A 23317-nucleotide genomic window follows, 5' to 3' on the forward strand; every position below is an offset into this window, starting at 1 on the left:
GGTTCAAATGAAAGGACACAAAGTGCTAGAGTAACTCAGTGGGTCAGGCAGCATCTCTGGAGAACATGGATGGTGGACGTTTTGAGTTGGGCCCTTTCTTCAGACAGTAGAGAGTTTATTTAATCCAAGTGGTCATGTGTCTTTAGTTTAATTTAGAGATTCCGCACAGAAACAGGCCCTTCGTTATATGCACGTAGTGGCCAGTGCGATATCCGTACTGATTCTTGCGTGTACCGTGGGAACTCATGCGAACGGTGAACCCGGAAGCTGGACAGAGGGGACGGAAGGTGAGTAAAAATTGTCTTCTGTGGGATTGAATTTAAAAAATAAAGATTTGCATCCGCATATGGACATCAACTTATTCATGAGTTATGTTAATGAGATTCAAGAAAATAACTATAATCTTTAAAAGGGACTTTACTGAACGGTCCCGCATTTTTATGGTCCGTGAGCAATTTTTCACATGACTTCTTTGAGAGATACAGTCAGAGTCCTCGCCAACCAGCGATCGATGCCTTTCCGAAGCAGGGTCCGGAACGCTACCAATCAATGTTCTCCAGAGACCCGTGTAAAGGAGTGAACTGCACATGCTGGTTTAAAAGACCAATGCGCTAAAAGCAGGCAGGTAACTCACGAGTAAGCAGCATCTCTAGATGGTGGTTTCAGGACGAGACACATCTTCAGACTCAATTCCGATTAGGATGTCCGATTCGAATCGCCACCTATTCTTTTTCTCCAGAGAAGCTGCCTGACCCGCTGACTCACTCCAGCTTTTTATGTTTTTCTCCCCAGATCTGACTTACCTGCTGAGTTACATCAACATTTTGTGTCCTTTTGTGTGTATTAACCAGCATCTGCAGTTCCTTTAGACATTACCTAACTTCAGATTTTAGAGATATAGCGCGGAAACAGGCCCTTCGGCCCACCGAGTCCGCGCCGACCACCTATTCTTATATGATCAAAGTGCTCACATGGCTCACTCTGTTAGAAGCGTTCTGAGTTTAAATGTTCCGTGTATTCCTTCTTAAAGTATAAATTTTTGTGTGGCCAGGGGTGCGATTGAGAACAGCTGGGAAAGGGCGTAGGGGGCGTCACGAATAACAGCGTATCCCTGGCCATATTATGGCCCATTCCCCAACCGTAACATTAATCAAGCTCTGTCTAACCCCGCCTTCACACCATCCCCCTGTGACATGGGTCTCCCACATACACAGTAAAACTCTGCTTTGTGTGTGTATATACCAATTCAACCAAGGGAGGATATTTATAGTGTGTGAAAAAAAAAGTGACATAATTTGTGCCATGTGATGGTTTAATTACACTTGACAGTTTACAATGTCATTCAAGATTTAATGGGAAAGCTCGGGAGACGGACAAGTCACTCGCACAAATAAAAGAAATGCCGAGTACCGTGGGAACTCTTTGTCTACTCCCCCGTTATATCGTGTGATACCGTGCTAGACCACGATCACTTCACTCTGGCTACATCTTGCGTCAAGTCGCCCCGTGAAAAAGGCCTTTAACAGATTTATGGTGATTAAGCTTTCAACATTAAAAAAACATGAATTGAAAGACAAGGGAAAAAGTATAATTTCTTTTGTAGGTGAAGGAATTAACCTTTGTTCAGCTTCATCTGCGGAAAATATTCTAAATGGTGCAATTACTTCATCTGTGGAAAATATTCTGATTGCAAAGTTTAATTTTCCAAGGCATGACATCATAAAACGGAAGCCTCCTGTGCTATATCAGGTTACGATATTGTGATGTGTGTGTGGGGAGAAGAGTATTTAAATCAAAGTAAAATAAAAATATTGTGAATTGAAAGTTATTTTTCCTACAGCACATTTGTGTTCAGTTTTAGGAAAGAACTGGTTAAGCTGGAAAGATTTGGAAAACGTGCAGAGAAGATTTCCGAGGACATTTCCAGGGCTTGTGGGCCTGAGCTACAGATTGGGCAGGCTCAGAATTTACACCTTGGAGCACAGGAGGATGAGGGATGATCTTATAGCTGTGTATATGATCATGAGAGGAGTAGGTAGAGTAGATGCACCGAATATTTTACCCAGAGTTGGGGAATTAAGAATCGGGGGACATAGGTTTAAAGTGAGAGGGGAATTTTTTAAGAGGAACCAGAGGAGCAACTTTTTCCACACATAGGGTGGAACAAGCCGACAGATGAGATATTTGTAGCTGTTAATTCGGACATAATCCCTCCCCCTGGAAGTCCCCTCGAAAATATGGCGCCTATGCCGGGTGAAGCGGTCGATCTCGATCTCATTGGGATTTCCGCACCAAATCTTCCCCCTGTGATATGGGCTCTGGAACTTTGGCCCAGCCAGAGCCAGCAGATCAGTTCCCAGAGCCGACTTCTGCGGCCGACTTTGCGGTATCTTGGCCCTCCAAGTCCATGGTCCATCAAATTGGATAACCAGAAAGGCTCTGGAACCAAGGATGCTGGAAAATCTGTAATGCACCTGTATAATTATAACTTTTATTTCCTTGTGTTCTACAGGGTTTGTGGATCACAGTTACCTTGTAGTTCTAATCTGTTTTCTGTGGTCTTGTAACAATTGGTAGATCAGCTGTTCATTTCAGGAGTCATAGAATTATACAGCATGAAAGCAAGCTCTTCGGCCCAACTGTTTCATGCTGGCAAAGATGCCTCATCTGCTCTAGTTCCATTTCCTGAGTTTGACCCATATCGCACTAAACCCCTATACATTCATGCAACATCTACATCTTTGGAAATTTAATATGTAACTGATAATAGAATAAAAGGGAAATCGAAATTTACAAATGCATATCAACATGTTACTCAATCTGTCAAATATCAAATTATTAAGACAACAAGCAAACTGCCAAAAAAAATTGGTAGTTTATTTATGACAAATGTAAATTACAGTGGAATGCCAGGGAAACCATAACTTTATTTTTCCAGTTATTGGGTTTAAAAAAAGACATTACTATGTTTTTTATGAGCTTTAAATTAATGTTTATCTCAAATTTGTGAGCAAGAGCTGAGATAAGTTTTCTGACTAGTGAGATAAGTTTTCTGACACATTCTATTTATTTTTCTTTTTATGTATCTTATTCACCTGATTGAAAGAAGACACAAAGGGCTGGAGTAGCTCATCGGGTTAGGCAGTGATGAGTCCCGACCCAAAATGTCACCACCCTCTCTCACCTGATTGAAAGTTTGGTGAGGGGTTATGTTGTTTGATTTGACCTATGACTGGCCAATTTGTGTCTAGTCTCCCGTGAATATATATTTAATTGTTCCAGAGCAAACATGCAGAGTGATACAGCATGGAAAACGCTCACTGAATCTTCAAAATCCCATTTACACAAATCCTTTTACACTGAATCTACAGATGTACATTTTACACTATATACTATATTTATTGAATTTACTAAATTTATAAAATTTTATTTAAAATGTAATTTGAATAAATTTACAATAAATTATTTTATTTTTAAATTAGTTTTACTAAATTTATAAAATTTGATTCAATATGTAATTGTACTAAATTTATAAAAAATTATTTATTCATAACATTTATTTTATTTTAAATGTACTAATTTTATTAAATTTAAATTAATTAAATTTACACACTCCCATTGACACTGAATCTACAAGTTCCCATTTGATACGAATCCTATTTTGCTCTCTCCACATTCCTTTCTACTCTCCAGGGATGCAAACTCTTACCTACACAGCTAGGAAAATTTCCAGTGGCCAATTAACCCTCCAACCTGCAGGGTGTTGGGAGCAACATACATAGTCACGGCAAGAACGTGCAAACACCACGAGAAAGGTGGATTAAAAGCAGTGAGGCAACTCTGCGCCACACATCATAATTCTCTCCGTTGGGCTAAGATTTGCAACCTCTTGCTGTTGATGTTGCAGTCTATGTGGGTCAATCGAGCATAACTTGTGAGGCATTGGCAGGCACGCTAATTTCGTTAGGCTCCAAAGCTCTTTTATCCAGTCCTAACTTTGACCTGAATGCCTTGCAAAATAGAAAGTAGATCACTGGATCAAAGCAAGCATTTAGCGTTGACAGTAAGAGGGAAGATTCCTTAGCATAGTATAAAACCCTTTGCCAGTAGCAGTCTGAAATCAATTCTGTCTGGCTCAATATGTACGGAAGCTTTATGATGTGGTAGGGTACAAAGCAAATGAAGAACACCACGAGCAGGATTAGAATGTTGTTCTTTGCCTTGGTTTGCTTCTTTAGAGATGGCGATGAGGGCAATAAGTGGAGCTGAGTTGAGATCTGTAAGTAACAATAACAAATGCCTGCTAACACAACAAAGAACATGACCAAGCCAGCCGTGTGGGCAAAGAAGTATATCGCCCTCTGTCCCACTCCATCTCGCAAACAAATTGGAGAGTTTGATAACTTTGGCTTGTTATCCTTGTTTATCAAAATTGCAAACAGTATTGCAAGAAGCAGGAGTATACTCCAGGTTCCCAAAGAGAGGCGCTTAGCTGTCTTTAGGTTTCGAAATGCGTAATTCCTCAGAGGTCTGACGATCTTCAGGTACCTTGTGGCTGCGATGTAAGCCAGAAAGAAAACACTGGAGTACATGTTTAAATAGAATATGCATGCAATGAAGCTGCAGTATGCCTTGTTCAGGTTCGCAGAGGGTCTATTGTCTTTGAGGATCTTTATCGGCAGAGAAAGGACCAGTAAGCTGTCAGCTATGACTAGGTTCTTCAGGTAGAAGATGATGGCGTTGGTATTGGGAATATGGCAGAAGTACACCCAGAAGGCGAGACTGTTGAGAATGATCCCAATTGCAAAAATTAATATGCAGGCAATAGTCTTAAAGATTGTGAAGCCTTCTGAGGTAAAGTTGCAGTCAGCCGTTGTGAGATTGTTTACAGTTTCTGAAGTGATGGTTTTGTTCAGAACCGGAGAGACTTCTTCCAAATGTGCCATGGGCGGACCTGCATGTTGATGGTGGAACAGGTTAGTTTGTTTAAGATGGTTTTGATTGATTGGGAGATACAGCATGAATCATTCCCTTTTGCCCATCGAGTCAAGGCTGACCATCGATCACCTGTTCACGCGTGTTCTATGCTATCCCACTCCCTACACGCTCGGAGCAATTTATCGACTGATTAACCTATAAAGCCCACGTCTTTGGGATGTAGGATAGTGCTATTCTGGATTTAGTGTTGTGTAATGAACCTGATTTAATAAGGGAACTCGAGGTAAAGGAGCCATTAGGAGGTAGCGACCATAATATGATTAGTTTTAAGCTACCGTTTGAGAGGGAGAAAGGAAATCGGAAGTGTCAGTATTACAATTGAACAAAGGGGACAATGGAGCCATGAGGGAGGAGCTGGGCAATGTTGACTGGAAAGATACCCTAGCAGGGATGACAGTGGAACAACAATGGCAGGTATTTCTGGGAATAATACAGAAGGTGCAGGATCAGTTTATTCCAAATAGGAAGAAAGATTCCAAGGGGCGACGGGGCTGACAAGGGAAGTCAAGGACAGTATAAAAATAAAAAATAATAAGTATAACATAGCAAAGATGAGCAGGAAGCCAGAGGATTGGAAAACTTTTAAAGAGCAACAGAAGATAACCAAAACAGCAATCCGGGGAGAAAAGATGAGGTACGAAGATAAGCTAGCCAAGAATATAAAGGACGATAGTAAAAGCTTCTTTAGGTATGTGAAGAGGAAAATATTAGTTAAGACCAAAGTTGGACCCTTGAAGACTGAAACAGGTCCATTTATTATGGGGAACAAGGAAATGGCAGATGAGTTGAACAGGTACTTTGGATCCGTCTTCACTGAGGAAGACATAAACAATCTCTCAGATGTACTAGTGGCCAGAGGATGTAGGGTGACGGAGGAACTGAAGGAAATCCACATTAGGCAGGAAATGGTGATGGGACTGAAGGCTGATAAATCCCCAGGGTCTGATGGTCTGGATCATTTTCCAATGTTCTATAGACTCAGGATCAGTTCCCGTGGATTGGAGGGTAGCTAATGTTATCCCGCTTTTTAGGAAAGGCGGGAGAGAGAAAAAAGGGTATTATAGACCAGTTAGCCTGACATTGGTGTTGGGGAAGATGAAATAGTAGCACATTTGGATAACAGTAACAGGATCTGTCCGAGTCAGCATGGAATTATGAAGGGGAAATCATGCTTGACTAATCTTCTGGAATTTTTTGAGGAAAATTGACAAGGGAGAGCCAATGGATGTAGTGTACCTGGACCTTCAGAAAGCATCTGATAAGGTCCAACATAGTAGATTAGTGAGCAAAATTAGAGCACATGGTATTGGGGATAGGGTACTGACATGGATAAAAAAATTTGTTGGCAGACAGGAAACAAAGAGTAGGGATTAACGGATCGCTTTCAGAATGGCAGGCAGTGACTAGTGGGACCCGGCAAGGCTTGGTGCGATTTGCAATGTACATCAATGAAGGGATTCAAAGTAACATTAGCAAATTTGCAGATGACACAAAGCTGGATGGCAATGTGAACTGTGAGGAGGATGCTATGAGGATGCAGGGTGACTTGGACAGGTTGGGTGAGTAGGCAGATGCATGGCAGATGCAGTTTAATGTGAATAAATGTGAGGTTATCCACTTTGGTGGCAAAAACAGGAAGGCAGATTATTATCTGAATGGCGTCAAGCTGGGAAAAGCGGAAGTACAAAGAGATCTGGGGGTCCTTCATCAGTCACTGATAGTAAGCATGCAGTGAAGATAAAGCAGGCAGTGAAGAAAGCCAATGGCATGTTGGCCTGCACAAGAGGAGTTGAGTAGAGGAGCAAAAAGGTCCTTCTGCAGTTGTACAGGGCCTTAGTGAGACCACAGCTGGAGTATTGTGTGCATTTTTGGTCTCCAAATGTGAGGAAGGACTTTCTTGCTATTGAGACACACTAGAGGCAGGAAACATGTTCCCGATGTTGGCGGAGTCCAGAACCAGGGGCCACAGTTTAAGAATAAGGGGTAGGCCACTTAGAACGGAGATGAGGAAAAACCTTTTCACCCAGAGAGTTGTGAATCTGTGGAATTCTCTGCCTCAGAAGGCAGTGGAGGCCAATTTTCTGGATGCTTTCAAGAGAGAGTTATATAGAGGAGTTGGGGGATATGGTGAGAAGGCAGGAATGGGGTACTGTATGGGAATGATCTGCCATCATCACAGTGAATGACAGTGCTGGCTCGAAGGGTTGAATGGCGTACTCCATGGTCTATTGTCTAATGTCTATTATCAATAGTGTGCCGGGTAATCTTTGGTCGGCATGGACTCGGTGGGCTGAACGGCCTGATTACACGCTGTATCAGTATAAAGTCTAAGAGTTTTGGCTAACTTTTAAATCCTCCTTTTTAGAGGGGAACTTTGTGTACCAAAATTAGAACAATGGTTGCTTTGAAAAATCTGTTCACCACAAATTCTTCTATTCCTCTTTTCCCTTTACCAGACTTCAGATTGAGCCTGTGTTTCCTACCGCTCGACAAGCAGAGCAATTCATTTATGGCTCACTCTGAAGAAGGGTCTCGACCCAAAACGTCACCCATTCCTTCTATCCAAAGATGCTGCCTGTCCCACTGAGTTGCTCCAGCATTTAGTGTCCAACTCATTTATGGCACCGTGTGCAATAATAATAGTCTCAGCCAGGCTAATGAGGACAACCCAAAATCACAGCACTGTATTATCATGAATCTTGGGCGATCAGTCTTTCAATAGTCTCCCATCAGCTTGGTTACTAAACAGGCAAAATGTAGACATTAGTTAATCTTGCAGTCATATAATGTTCAGCTTTTCACTTTGTTTTTGCCCTGATCTGTGTCATTTGCTTTCAAATAAAAAGTAATATAGTTTTTAGTTTAGAGATATAGTGCGGAAACAGGCCCTTCGGCCCATCGAGTTCGCGCCGACCAACGATCACCCATAAACTAACACTATCGAACACACACTAGGGACAATTTACAATTAGTCAGGATCGACCCTATGTCTCTGGTGCTATAAAGCAGCAACTCGCCACTGCGCCATCGTGCAATGGTAACTATTGTAAAATCTATGCTGTTGTCTCCCAAGGTTTTTAACTCGATAGAACCATCATGTGGTTGCACCATTTTATTGAGGAGCTTAGAACTTAAATCTGGAACAAAAGCATTCACCGTATCAATGCTGCTTATTTAGTTAAGTTTTAGTTTGGTTCAGAGATACAGAGCGGAAACTGGCCCTTCGGCCCACCGAGTCCCCGCCAACCAGCGATCACCCCGCACACAAGCACTATCCTACACACTAGGGACAATTTAGAGAAGTCAATTAACTTACAAACCTGGACGTCTTTGGAGTGTGGGAGGAAACGGAGAACCCAGAGAAAGCCCATGCGGTCACAGGGAAAACATACAGACTCCGTACAGACAGTACCTGTAGTCAGAATCGAACCTGGGTCTCTGGCGCTGTGAAGCAGCAACTCTATTGCTGCGCCATGATGCTGCCCCTCTTGATTTTGAATACCTCTATAGCAAGGGTTCCCAACCTGGGGTAAATTTGTTGATTCTGGATTTGTACATATTTTTTCTCATTGACTGACTATGTTTGTTTCTGGTATACCCGGTATCTGTTCAACATTAGTTGCTCATAAGTAAGTGAAATAACTTTGTTATGTGTTATTAAAGTTGCCACGGGTAAACATGAAGAAAAAGGTTGGGAACCCCTGCTCTATAGGGTCACCCCTTAGCTCCCTAACTCCAGGGAAAAGAACCCCAGCCTGTCTAGTCTCCTCTTATAACTCATGTCGAACATCATTGTTGCCGAACAGGTGATATTTTTCTAGCCTCTAACTAGTACCTTACCATCTGTCCTTCTTGAGCTCAATTGGTTTTCACTTAAACTATGATGTTTCTATTATTCCACCATCAGTTTGGAATTAAATGTTGAAACTTTGCATCTCCAAGTCCCAACTACATCCGAAAAGATAGGTTTAACTTCTGGCTTAGAGACCCGTTCCGTAATTGTCCATTTTCTGCTGAAAACCGTCAAGCCCAAACTATTTTCCCTTGCCAATTGTTGGAACCCTGCTATCAATACACAACACCTCTATTTGTTGATCTCAAACCAGTTTTTCAATACGTTTCAAACAACTACCCCCCCCCCCCCCCTTCTCTCGGTAAAGGTTGCTTTGTTAACAATTGCTGACATGTATTAAGAAGTCGACACACCTGCACTCCAAGTTCAGCGGACAAAGGGAACCTGGCGATGAATTAAATCTGGGTGCTTGTTCTTCGTTAACTTAAGTTGGCGACTGTAGGTAAAACTCCCCGCACCGAAGCAAAAGGTTGGCTGGCAATGTTCTTCGTCACGTCGTCACGTTAATCTATAGTTGATAAATTTGCTAAAAGAGTGGCGTTGCCTTCACAACTCTGCTTTCTTATGACAGGACCAGTCTAACCATGAAACTTATTTTCGGTCAATTTAATTTTTTGCACGTAAACCGCTTCCTGTGTGTTCTGTTCTCATTACCTCTGCTTTACAGCTGGCCAAGAGCAAAAAAAATATTTCCCATGGTATGATCTTCAGCTGTTTTTCTCTAATCGACCTCCTGCAGTTCTAATTAAATCCGTGCAAAACTACATTTTATCAAACAACAAAATGCATGGCTAAAATAGTCACACAGAGATGCGGAGTCAAAGCAGGACATACAGCCCGTGGTCCATGCTCTCTTATCAACCCTGCATCTGCACTAATCATATATTACTCCCTACGTTATTCTCATCAAGTTGTACGGTGGCGCAGCGACAGGGCTGCTGCTTCACAGTGTCAGAGGTCCCATTTCGACCCTCACCTCAGGTGCTGTCTGTGTGGAGTTTATATTCTGTGCATACCATTGGGTTGTAAGCTACCCAAGCTTCGATAACCCAAGTTTAGTATAGTTTACAATGAGAAAACAGGCCCTTCGGTTCATGAGTCTGCAACGACCAGAGATAACGCATATACTGGTACTATCCTACACACCAGGGACAATTTACAGCAGATAATTAACCTACAAACCTGCACGTGTTTGGAGTGTGGGAGAAAACTGCAGCACCCGGAGAAAACCCAAGTGGTCACAGGGAGAATGTACAAACTCCGTACAGACAGTCCCCGTAGTCAGGATTAAATCTCTGGCGCTGTGAGGCAGCAGCTCGATCACATCAAAGTAGTTTGACTGAAAACTTTTTAGTTCAATTTTCAAGTCAAGATGTCAGAGTATCTTCCAGCCTGTCTCATCAATTGACGGTTAGGTTCAATGACGCGGCCAGTAGTGCAGTCTCCATTGGTGAGACCAGACGATGTGTGCATGGCAAGACCCGTTCTGGAGAAACACACTAAGGGACTGTGGAGGCAAGGGAAAGCTGCTACGAGAATGATCCCGGGGATGATTGGGTTAACATACGAGGAGTGTTTGATTGCACTAGGCCCGTACTCGCTGGAGTTTAGGATGGGGGAGGGGGACTTCATTGAAAGGTACCGAATAGTGAAAGGCCTGGATCGAATGGATGTGGAGAGAACGTTTCCATTAGTGGGGGAATCTAGGACCAAAGGGCATAGCCTCAGAATAAAAGGACATACCTTTAGAAAGGAGATGAGGAGGAATTTCTTTAGTGAGAGGGCTGTGAATCTGTGGAATTCATTGCCACAGACGGATGTGGGGGAAAGTCTTCGAGCTTTTCTAAAGTGGATATTGACACGTTCTTGATTAGTACGTGTGTCAAAGGTTATGCAGAGAAGGCAGGAGAATGGGAGTGAGAGGGACAGATTGTGCTGTCGTGATTGAATGGCGGAGTAGACACGATGGGCCGAAGGACCTAATTCTGCTCCTGTAACTCATGAACTCATACTGAGACCTTCCTGCTTCTGGTGACTCAGTCCCATCAGCTGCCTTCAAAATTGATACAGCCCCTGAAGGTCAAAGCATGCAGGCCAATCTGTCTGAAGCAGAAAATCCCTATCTTATGCGCGAATGCCAGTGTTTGAATGTCTCTTTGATTGATACAATCATAGAGTCATACAGCATGGAAACAGGCCCTTCGGCCCAACTTGACCATACCGACCAACATACACAATCTACACTAGATCCACCTACCTGCTTTTGGCCCATATCCCTCTAAACATACCCTATCCACGAACCCGTCCAAATGTTTCTTAAAGATTGCGATAGAGCCTGCTTCAACTACCTCCTCTGGCAGCTTGTTCCATACACCCACCAGCCTTTGTGTAAAAAGATTAACCCTCAGGTTCCCACTAAATCTCTTCCACCCGACCCCTCCCCTTAAACCTATGTCTTCTGGTTCTTGATTCCCTTACACTGTGCAAAAGACATTTCAATAAGATCATCTTCTATCGTCCTGCGCTCAAAGGAAAAAAGCCCCAGCCTGCTCAACCTCTCCCTATAGCTCAGTCCCTCGAGTTCTGGCAACATCCTGGTAAATCTTTGGAGAACTCTTTCAAGCTTGATAACATCTTTCCTATAACGTGATGACCAATACTGAACACAATGCTCGCCAAGATCTTACAATATATCGTAACTGCAACATGACCTCCCAACTTCTCTACTTAGCACTTCAATCCTTGTATCACTTTCTGACATGCAGTTTCTGAAAGGCTTGTTGACCTTTCTTAGTTGTGGCTTTGCTGCAAAAACTAAGATGCATTTTCTTGTAATCATGACGGGGCAGTGCACCGACCAAGTGTGGTTGGAGAAACAATCATTGTGGTTGGAGAAAAAAGTAGAACATCTTCCTCTCTGCACACAGCTTGCACCATGTATTACACCTGAATCATTGCTCTTTCCTTTGGTGCATTTGAGGAGCCCTATTGCAAATGAAAATAACTCTGTTTTAACTCAATCCTTAAAAAAGCACTAAATGCTGAAGTAACTCAGCAGGTCAGGCAGCATGTCTAGTAGGTAACAACTAGCTACTAGAGATTTCCTCAACTAGCCTCCTGTACATTGCTACTTGACTCTTTCAGCTTTCAAATTCTACATTAAAACTTGCTCTTGCGACTAAACAAATCATATCTCTATGCCTAAAGTTTTGTAAAAGCTATATTTTATTATCACACGTATCTCATGAAGAAAGAATCATTTGCAAAATACACGCATACCACTATTCCAATTTATAAGGGTCTGAAGATGGGTCCTGACCAGAAAAGTCAGCTATCCACATCCTTTCGAGAGACCAAGCCCAAGGGAGCGTAGCGACCAAATTGGGGGGGGGGGGGGGGGGGGGGGGGATAGGAGGGTGTGCCCGCTCCCATTGGTATGGAGTTTTCGCATTTTTCAACTTGAAATTGTGCAATATGGTGCGTACTGTAACGCGTCCTTTATGTAATATTTATGGTTTAAATTGGATTAGCTAGGGATGAGGTTAGGCTCAATTACATTCCTAATTACATTCCACAGGCTCTGATCAACAGGTGCAGCACATGAATGATCTTAGTGTATTCATGGATGGAAATCAGATTATAATCAAGCACTTGGCCCATGTTGGCCAACCTGGGTCTCACTGCATACCTGGTACTACTCCTGACCCTGACTCCAGTTGCATACCTTCTCTCATTCCTGACCCTGATTCCAGCCTCACACCTGGCCCCTTTTCTACCCTGATCAGAGCTGCTTACCTGCTTAAGTTCCCAGTGCTGAATACTCCCATTGTCCCAGCTTTGACTGCACACCTAGTACTATTCCAGACCTTGACTCTGGATGCACACTTGGCCTTGCTCCTAGCCCCTCTGCACTGACAATATATCTGGCCCACACATAAAGCCCCATATCTGATCCCCTGGACGTAACGTATTACGTTCAAGTCCACGTGCTTATCTAATGCAGTAATCCTTTATGGGGCACTTCACAGAGCAAATTTTGTATACCAAAATTTGCTACTTCCAATGGCTTCCTTGTTATCTTACATGCTAGTTACTTTGTCAAAGACATCATCAATTGGTTAAACACAATTTCTCATCCATAAAATGATACTCACTCAGCGGTATAAGTACTCTGTTACCAATTCCTTCATTTTCCTAACAAATTGTCCTGAAGTCATTTTCACCCCCAATATTTTCAGTATTTTGCTATCTTCCTCTTAGCTGGGACTTTTCCGAAATGCAATGTCCAATAACTGTATATTGAAGCAATAATATCCTATTTAATGTGATCTTGAGTACATAATATTTTCTATGGTATTCATAACACAACAATGATAAAAATATCTTTGTTTTGATTGCAACTACCAACATGCATACATTATTATATTACAGTTAATATGTAGCGCGGGCAAATTTTTATTCCAATGCTTGCCATTCCCAATTACTTTTACATTGAAGTGATTGAAATCCAAGTGAAGTTTAAATGGCATCAGAAAAATAAAACCTCCGGAATGGATGATATTCATTACATGGTTGGTTGGAGTCAGTATCAGCACAATTACTATATTAAACTTTGAATCTTCAGATGTCCTGGTTCAAGCTAAAACTAAAGACAAATAATAACCTCCTCACACATTCCCCTGCAAGTATCTCTGTCACTCCTTTAAAATATGCCCCTTCTTTGAACAAGCTCTTAAACATCGCATCTGAATCAATTTCCATCCGATTACACTCCTGTTGTTCATCTTCGTGTTCAATTAATAAAACAACAAGATTGGGGACATTTCAATTCAAACTGTCAAAGGAATTTGGGGGGGGGGGGGGGGGGTTTTAGAAATAGCCAGTGAGGTAAACAAACATAATAGTTGAGTGGCAAATGACAATAGTGCTACCTTCCCAATATTTGGGAAGGTAGCACTGAAGGAAATAATGGGTTATCGGAGCTGTATGTTGTGACAGACAGCCTGACACCTTGCATGTCATTTTAATATTACACTTATCCCATCCTCCTGGATATTCTGGATTAATTAATCAAGGTTTTGTCAACTACTTACAAATTGGGCTAATTACAAATCAATAACATTAGCCAACTCCGAAACACGAAGCGCTGAGCATTGGGATACAGACATCACAGACAATTGTCCTCAATTCCCCGCTCACATCTGGCAGTGCTCCCATCTGAACAAGGGGCCACAGGGCCTTTTTGAAAGTTGGGGGGAGGGGGGGTGCTTTTTGAAATTTGACGTATTAAAATCATGTTTTAGTGCATTGTAGAAGTCTGATTTCAATGTTTTTTATTTAAAGTAATTTTAAGGTAACCTTTTAAGGGGTAACTTTTTCCACATAAAGGGTGGTGGGTATATGGAACAAGCTGCCAGAGGAGGTAGTTGAGGCAGGGACTATCGCAACATTTAATAAACAGTTAGACTGATACATGGATAGGATAGGTTTGGAGGGATATGGACCAAAAGCAGGTAGTGTAGCTGGGACATGTTGGTGGGTGTGGGCAAGTTGGGCCGAAGGGCCTGTTATCACACTGTATCACTATATGACTACATTATACCTCCACCATGCATGAATGCTTCAAAATCAAGTGGTCGAGTTTTATTGCCATATACTCAAGCATAGAAAATAGGTGCAGGAATAGGCCATTTGGCCCTTCGAGCCAGCACTGCCATTCAATATGATCATGGCTGTTCATCTAAAACCTTCCTGCTTTTTCCCCATATCCCTTGATTTTGCTTGCCCCAAGAGCTAAATGTAACTCTCTCTTGAAAGTATCTAGTGAATTAGTCTCCACTGCAGACAATTCCACAGATTCACAACTCTCTGGGTGAAGAAAGTTTGTCCTCATCTCAGTTCTGTCCTACCCCTTATTCTTAAACTGTGACCCCTGGTTCTGAACTCCCCCAATATCGGGAACAGTTACAATAAGTGAAAATCTAGCTGGCAAACAGGATGCTTTCTCCAACCACCCCCATTTGACGGCCACTATCGTCCACTGCTTCTACCCAGTGCTTGGTACCTACTTCCAGCAGCCACTGGTTGTCCTCCAGGATGCACCGAGCCGCAGCCTGATCCATGTCGGTCACCTGGGCGAATTCGGCACAGAGACTCTCACAGCTGCGGCACAACGCTTCTGACGCCTCCGACAACCCGGGACTCCTGCATTGAGGCTGCTCCCTGGCCGGAGCTGTAGCGAGCGGCTCGCCAGCCGCGGCTCCCTGCCTGCATCTACCGCTGTTTCTGCTTCCATCCCTCCCTCCGCCCCGGCTCTCCAACACCCATATAACCATATAACCATATAACAATTACAGCACGGAAACAGGCCATCTCAGCCCTACAAGTCCGTGCCGAACAACCTTTTTTCCCTTAGTCCCACCTGCCTGCACTCATACCATAACCCTCCATTCCCTTCTCATCCATATGCCTATCCAATTTATTTTTAAATGATACCAACGAACCTGCCTCCACCACTTCCACTGGAAGCTCATTCCACACCGCTACCACTCTCTGAGTAAAGAAGTTCCCCCTCATGGTACCCCTAAACTTCTGTCCCTTCATTCTGAAGTCATGTCCTCTTGTTTGAATCTTGCCTATTCTCAAAGGGAAAAGCTTGTCCACATCAACTCCGTCTATCCCTCTCATCATTTTAAAGACCTCTATTAAGTCGCCCCTTAACCTCTGCCCTCCAGAGAATAAAGACCTAACTTATTCAACCTTTCTCTGTAACTTAGTTGTTGAAACCCAGGCAACATTCTAGTAAATCTCCTTTGTACTCTCTCTATTTTGTTGACATCCTTCCTACAATTGGGCGACCAAAATTGTACACCAAAATTGTAGACCAAAATTTGGTCTCACCAATGCCTTGTACAATTTTAACATTACATCCCAGCTTCTATACTCAATGCTCTGATTTATAAAGGCTAGCATACCAAAAGCTTTCTTTACCACCCTATCTATATGAGATTCCACCTTCAAGGAACTATGCACGGTTATTCCCAGATCCCTCTGTTCAACTGTATTCTTCAATTCCCTACCATTTACCATGTACGTCCTATTTTGATTTGTCATGCCAAGGTGTAACACCTCACATTTATCAGCATTAAACTCCATCTGCCATCTTTCAGCCCATTTTTCCAAATGGCCTAAATCACTCTGTAGACTTTGGAAATCCTCTTCATTATCCACAACAACCCCTATCTTGGTATCATCTGCATACTTACTAATCCAATTTACCACACCTTCATCCAGATCATTGATGTACATGACAAACAACAAAGGACCCAACACAGATCCCTGAGGCACCCCACTAGACACCTGCCTCCAACCCGATAAACAGCCATCCACCATTACTCTCTGGCTTCTCCCATTCAGCCACTGTTGAATCCATCTTGATATTCCTGCATTTATACCCAACAGTTGAACCTTCTTAACCAACCTTCCATGAGGAACCTTGTCAAAGGCCTTACTAAAGTCCATATAGACAACATCCACTGCTTTACCCTCGTCAATTTCCCTAGTAACCTCTTCAAAAAATTCAAGAAGATTAGTCAAACATGACCTTCCAGGCACAAATCCATGTTGACTGTTCCTAATCAGACCCAGTTTATCCAGATGCTTATATATATTATCTCTAAGTATCTTTTCCATTAATTTGCCCACCACTGAAGTCAAACTAACAGGTCTATAATTTCTAGGTTTACCCTTAGAACCCTTTTTAAACAATGGAACAACATGCGCAGTATGCCAATCCTCGGGGACTATTCCCGCTTCTAATGACATTTGAAATATTTCTGTCATAGCACCGGCTATTTCTACACTAACTTCCCTCAATGTCCTAGGGAATATCCTGTCAGGACCTGGAGACTTATCCACTTTTATATTTTTCAAAAGTGTCAGTACTTCTTTTACTTTGAACCTCATAATATCCATAGCTACTCTACTAGTTTCCCTTACCTCACGTAATTCAATATCCTTCTCCTTGGTGAATACCGAAGAAAATAAATTGTTCAATATCTCCCCCATCTCTTTTGGCTCTGCAGATAGCTGTCCACTCTGTCTCTCCAATGGACCAATTTTATCCCTCGTTATCCTTTTGCTATTAATATAACTGTAGAAACCCTTTGGATTTACTTTCACCTTACTTGCCAAAGCAACCTCATATCTTCTTTTAGCTTTTCTAATTTCTTTCTTAAGATTCTTTTTACATTCCTTATACTCCTCAAGCACCTCATTTACTTCATGCTGCCTATAATTATTGTAGATCTCCCTCTTTTTCCGAACAAGATGTCCAATTTCCCTTGAAAACCATGGCTCTTTCCAATTTTTACTGTTTCCTTTCAACCGAACATAAAGATTCTGTACTCTTAAAATTTCCACTTTAAATGTCCTCCATTTCTCTTCTACATCTTTCCCATAAAACAAAATGTCCCAGTTCACTCCTTTTAAATCATCTCGCATCTCATCAAAGTTAGCCTTTCTCCAATCAAAAATCTCAACCCTAGGCCCAGCTCTGACCCTCTCCATAATTATATTGAAACTAATGGTATTGTGATCACTGGACCCGAAGTGCTCCCCAACGCATACCTCCGCCACCTGTCCCGTCTCATTTCCTAACAGGAGGTCCAGCACTGCCCCTCCTCTGATAGGTACCTCTATGTATTGTTGCAAAAAACTATCCTGCACACATTTTACAAACTCCAACCCATCCAGCCCATTTACAGAATGTGTTTCCCAGTCCATGTGTGGAATGTTGAAATCTCCCACAATCACTACCTTGTGCTTACTACTAATATCTGCTATCTCCTTACATATTTGCTCTTCCAATTCTCGTTCCCCGTTTGGCGGTCTATAATACATCCCTATAAGTGTTGCTACACCTTTCCCACTTCTCAGTTCCACCCAAATAGCCTCCCTAGGTGAGCCCTCCAATCTATCCTGCCAAAGCACTGCTGTAATATCTTCCCTGACTAGCAATACAACACCTCCACCTCTTGCCCCTCCAATCCTATCACACCTGAAGCAACGAAATCCTGGAATATTTAGTTTCCAATCACAGCCCTCCTGCAACCATGTTTCACTGATCGCCACAACATCATACTTCCAGGTGTCTATCCAGACTCTAAGCTCATCCACCTTTCTTACAATGCTCCTAGCATTAAAATATGCACATTTAAGAAACCCCCCGTCTCTTATTCTCTGTTTATTTCCTTTTTTTTCTTTCTCCTCTTGTGTCCGAGTGCTTCCCTTTTCTGCTTCCTGCCTCCCATTCGGTCTACTAGCTTTCGCTATTTGAGTCCCTCGCCCCAACCATTCTAGTTTAAACTCTCCCCAGTAGCCTTTGCAAATTTCACCCGCGGCACATGCATTTGATATTAGTTTTGAAATTCTCGTTGACAGAATTTCTCACGACAGAGCGTGAGAATTTCTGTGATCAGCGCTAGAGTGTGAGAATTGATGAAATGCGTGATTCTCACGCTCAGTGTGTGAGAGTTGGCAGCTCTGCCCCTCTTTGGCAATGGAGGAGTCATAGGACAGAGAGGTCAGTGTGGGAATGGGAAGGGCAGTTAAATGATTAACAATTGGGATATCCAGTAGGCTTGTGTGTACCAAGAGTAAGTCATAAGGGTTTTTTTTTTTGCATACAGTTTAGTTAATTATTACTATACATAAGCACAATCCTGGATTAATCACAAAATGTATAGAAATAGCCCACAGACCACATATAAGAGTTGCCAGTTTTTGGCGCCAAGTCCCTTATAGCTGGCTATAAAGATCGTCCAGTGAACTGTCGTCCCTCTCCTCCCCCGGCCATCTTCAGCCTTCGTGTCCCGTGGGCGCCTCTTGCAGCCGACCTTGAGGACGTGGAAGTTAAGACCCAGGATCCTCTCACCAGCCTTTCGTTCTTGATTCCGCCTCGCCGACTCCCTCCATTCTCCAGTTCTCCGGTACTTGGGGACGGGCTTGGCGGTTTCCCTCTCCGGGCTCCGCGGTGGGCGAGCTGGGACTGCTGCCGGGGGATAGCTGCGGACCAATGGTCTTTCCACCGCGTGGCGGTCGAAGAAACCAGCACATTCCAGCCAGTGAGAGAGCAGGACACTAATAAGGATTGAGAAATCTAATGATGAAAGAAAACTAGCAAGGAATGCCAAAGCAAACCGCAAGGGTTTCTGTGCAAGTACAAAAAAGGAAGTGGGTAGAACATGTACGTGATCACAGGAAGGCACAGGAAGGCAAGAAGCAGAATTGATAATTGAAGGTACATAGAACAGAACATAGAGCAGAACATAGAGCAGCCCACAATGCTTGTACCGACCATGATGCTAAGTTAAACTGATCTCATCTACTTGCACATGATCCATATCACTCTATTTCTTGCACTTCCATGTGCCTCTCTAAAATGGGCATATAGATAGGTTGAGTGAATGGGCATAAAGTTGGCAAATAGAGTTAAATTTGAGTAATATGAGTTGAGCACTTTGGCGTACAACATCCCAATTTCCCACTTTCTTAGGTTAATAGGAAACCTTGCATTAAACATTATTCCCTTAATCTTTTATCTGTACACTGTGGATGGCTCAACTGTAACCGTGTATAGTCTTTCTGCTGACTGAATAGCACAAAACAAGAGAGCTTTTCACTGTACTTCGGTGCACGCAACAATAATAAACTGAACTAAACTAAATAATAAACTAAACTAGAGATTTGGCATGCCATGGAATAGTCTAACAATCTTCTACAGATGCATTGTATAATGTATCCTGACTGGTTGCACGTGGTTTGGTTCCTGTATGTTGGAACATGGCAACAATCAATGAAGAAACTTGCTTTTTCCCAGGGTATGGAGAATCAAGAGTTAGAAGACACCTGTACCAAAGTACGGTGAAAAGCTCTCTTGTTTTGTGCTATTCAGTCAGCGGAAAGACTATACACGATTACAGTCGAGCCATCCACATGACTATTTATCTCTTTTGTTTGCGACATGCGCGGGCAGCTCAGTGGTACAGCGGTACATCTACTGCCCCACAGCACCAAAAACACGGGTTCGATCCTGACTGTGGGTGCAGTCTATGTGGAGTTTTACGTTCTCCCTGTGACCGCGTGGTTTCCTCCCACATTCCAAAGGCGTCCAGGTTTCGTCATCATCATCATCCTTTATTGTCATCATGCAAAGCAACAAATTGTACAGTGCAAAATGAGAAGACGTTTCTCAGGGAATACCGGAGCATCGCACATAAAAACTTAAACATTTCACACATAAATAAAAACAATCCAGTTCCTGATAAAAACAGTACGAATAGTTTAAAAAAGTGCAGGTAAAAAAGCAACATTAAAATACAATTTAAAAAAGTCAAGGGTTAATTGGCCTCTGTGAATTGCCCCTGGTGTGTAGGAGGGATAGTTTGTACAGGTGATTGACGGTCGGCATGGACTCTGTGGGCCGAGGGGCTTGTTTCCATGCTGGATTTCTAAACTAAACTTTCTGCAATGGTTGTAGAATATGATTTTGTCCCCCGATATATTTGCTGCCCATTTCTAGCCTCTAGCCTCTTTACCCCTCTACGTCATTTCCCTGTCTCAATTCCCCTCTGAACTTCCTGTTGTCGAATGCATTCTCACTTGTGTTAACAACCTGATCTTTATCAGAGGCTCCCTCTGTCTTATTTTTCTGTGCTGTGTTTTACTTCCTGTCTGGTAAATAGAAATTAGCGGTTTATATAACAACACCTAATTCTTTCTGTTCATGCACCAGATCAAAAACTAACCCATATAAAGTCACATTGTGACCATCTCTTGGTGTGGAAAACACTCATCCACTGTACCCCTTATTTCCTGCCACAATCAAAGTTTCACTGGTACTTTATTGGAAATCTTACTAAACAGTCACAATCATACTTAAGGACAAGAGTAAAATAATAGTAAATTACACTGAGGCAGTGCACAAGAATTGCCATAATTACGTTGCCATATTGTATCCTGCAATTTTGAAAGTTAATTTAGTTTAGAGATACAATGGCCCACCGAGTCCGTGCCAACCAGCGATCACCCTTACACTAGTTCTATTCGACAAACTAGGGACAATTTACAGTGGCCATTTAACCTAAAACTGCGTCTTTGGGATGTGGGAGGAATCCGGAGCACCCGGAGAAAACCTACGTGATCACAGGAAGAATGTGCAAACTCTGTACAGACCACAGCCATAGTCAGGATCGCGTTAGCGCGTCCCCACACATTCTCACGCTGTGGACCACCTCTTGCACGGGCAGGGATTTGTTGTTCTTGGGAATGGGCAGGTGATGTTTTGGGTCGGGAATCTTCTTTCGACTGAAATGTGTGAGGTGTGTCGGCTAATTTTTCTCAAGATACACACAAAAGGCTGGAGTAACCAGTGAGTCAGGCAGCATCTGTGGTGGAAATGGATTGGTGACGTTTTGGGAAGAAGGATCCCAACCTATTTTTTAATTGTATTTTGCACAAACATTTTTTGTGCAGTCTTTTTTAAATTATTTTTATGCCTATAAATAACATTCTCAAGAATATATATATATATATAGTTTGTGTCGACTGTATATAAATTGTATATTAATTTATACATAAATTATATATAAATTTAATATAAATATAATTTAAAAAATTATGTGTTTAGATATAATTTGTGTTTTGGGGTGTTGTCTGAGTCTATATACCTGTGATGTTGAGGCCACACCTGGAGTATTGTGTGCAGTTTTGATCCCCTAATTTGAGGAAGGACTTTCTTGCTATTGAGGGAGTGCAGCGTAGGTTTACAAGGTTAATTCCCGGGATCGTGGGACTGTCATATGCTGAGAGGATGGAGCAGCTGGGCTTGTAGACTCTGGAGTTTAGGAGGATGAGAGGATATCTTATTGAAACATATAAGATTGTTAAGGGTTTGGACATGCTAGAGGCAGGAAACATGTTCCCGATGTTGGGGGAGTCCAGAACCAGAGGCCACAGTTTGAGAATAAGGGGTAAACCATTTAGAACAGAGACGAGGAAACACTTTTTCTCACAGAGTTGTGAGTCTGTGGAATTCTCTGCCTCAGAGGGCGGTGGAGGCCGGTTCTTTGGATACTTTCAAGAGAGTGCTAGATAGTGGAGTCAGGGATGGGGAGAAGGCAGGAATGGGGTATTGATTGGGGATGATCAGCCATACCTACTGGGGATTGGGGATGATCAGCCATTGCCTACTCCTGCACCTATTGTCTATTGATGTTGCTGCAAGCAAGACTTTCATTGTATCTGTATCTCACCGTACTTGTGCATATGGCAACAAACTCGCCTTGACTACCTGACTATTGATGACCTTGAAACTATTGGGTAGTCGCAAATACTTGTCTATTTCAAAAAGTCTTTGTCGGAAGGAAATCGCTGGCATTTCTACATGTGTCCATGTATGTTCCAAGTACTTAAACAATCTGGTTCTTTAGTTCATAGTTTAGTTCAGTGACACTGTAATTCTGGTCCTAAACTTACCCCCTTAGTCTAGTTCAATCAAACACTGAATACGAGCACTGGAAGTCCAACTCTTTATTGTGCACAATACCAATACAATGGGTCCGATCTTGTCTCTACTTACTCAAGCCCAATAGCCTCGTGCAAATAGAACACACACCCCAGGAGATCGGCACACCTCAATGTACTCCCCACTCTTTTATACCCTTACAGAACCTTGGCGCAAAAATACACGATGGGAGGGGGGTGGGGGGAAACCTCTACAATACAAGCCAATTATCGATAAGGGCTACAGAATACATTGAATGACAGTTCGCTAACCCAATCATATAATATCACATAACATAGTTTCAACACAAAACACTTAGGGAGAAACACTTCTGTTAGGTAAAGAAACATTATACCAGGTAAAGTGAACGTCTTGTGTGAGGCCCCTCTCCTGGACCAATCATAATTAGCTGTGGTAAGACTCTGCGGTAAGACATTATTATAACCCATCATTTCCCCAGCCAATCCCAAGTATGAATTTGCAACAGGACCTACCTCCTTCTGCAAAATCTCATACATATTAACAAATAAAGGCCATCTGGACATCAACCTCTATTCAACCCCTTCCCAGGCTACAGACTTTCTGGGACCATGATTCTCATGGTCATGCAGCTTTTGCAAAAGATGACAAGCAGGTTTTACAGAAGCAGAAATGCTCCATTTTGTCAAGTACCCAAAATGCCTGATATTACCATTCCCCTCTTTTATCATATGTGATAACAAACAAAGTAAGATGACAACGGTTCTTGTTATACAATTTGACAACGATGGCGATGTAATTGTCAGAACTCTAAGTAACTTCCCGCATTTTCATGGGCCTAGTTTCAATGATTCCTGACTGACAAATCTCCATCTCCCGAGTTTGCATGGACATGAATCCTCTTTATCCATCACATCAGCTTG

At 42.5% G+C, this 23317-nt stretch overlaps 2 protein-coding genes across 2 annotated transcripts in view; one reads left to right on the forward strand and one right to left on the reverse strand.

Annotated features, from left to right (window-relative positions):
* LOC129703370 (mediator of RNA polymerase II transcription subunit 12-like protein) overlaps window positions 1-23317 on the forward strand; it is a 453395-nt gene that overhangs the window by 205672 nt on the left and 224406 nt on the right. The gene's annotated exons all lie outside the window — the stretch shown is intronic.
* Window positions 2885-9521, reverse strand: LOC129703364 (P2Y purinoceptor 14-like). Its single transcript, XM_055645740.1, has 2 exons — window positions 9205-9521; window positions 2885-4954 (listed from the first exon to the last, which is right to left on the reverse strand). Exon 2 carries the CDS (start codon window positions 4944-4946, stop codon window positions 3918-3920), a length of 1029 nt encoding a protein of 342 aa, XP_055501715.1. The 5' UTR covers window positions 4947-4954; window positions 9205-9521; the 3' UTR covers window positions 2885-3917.

Source organism: Leucoraja erinacea, chromosome 14, assembly GCF_028641065.1.
Source record: "Leucoraja erinacea ecotype New England chromosome 14, Leri_hhj_1, whole genome shotgun sequence".
NCBI lineage: Eukaryota > Metazoa > Chordata > Chondrichthyes > Rajiformes > Rajidae > Leucoraja > Leucoraja erinaceus.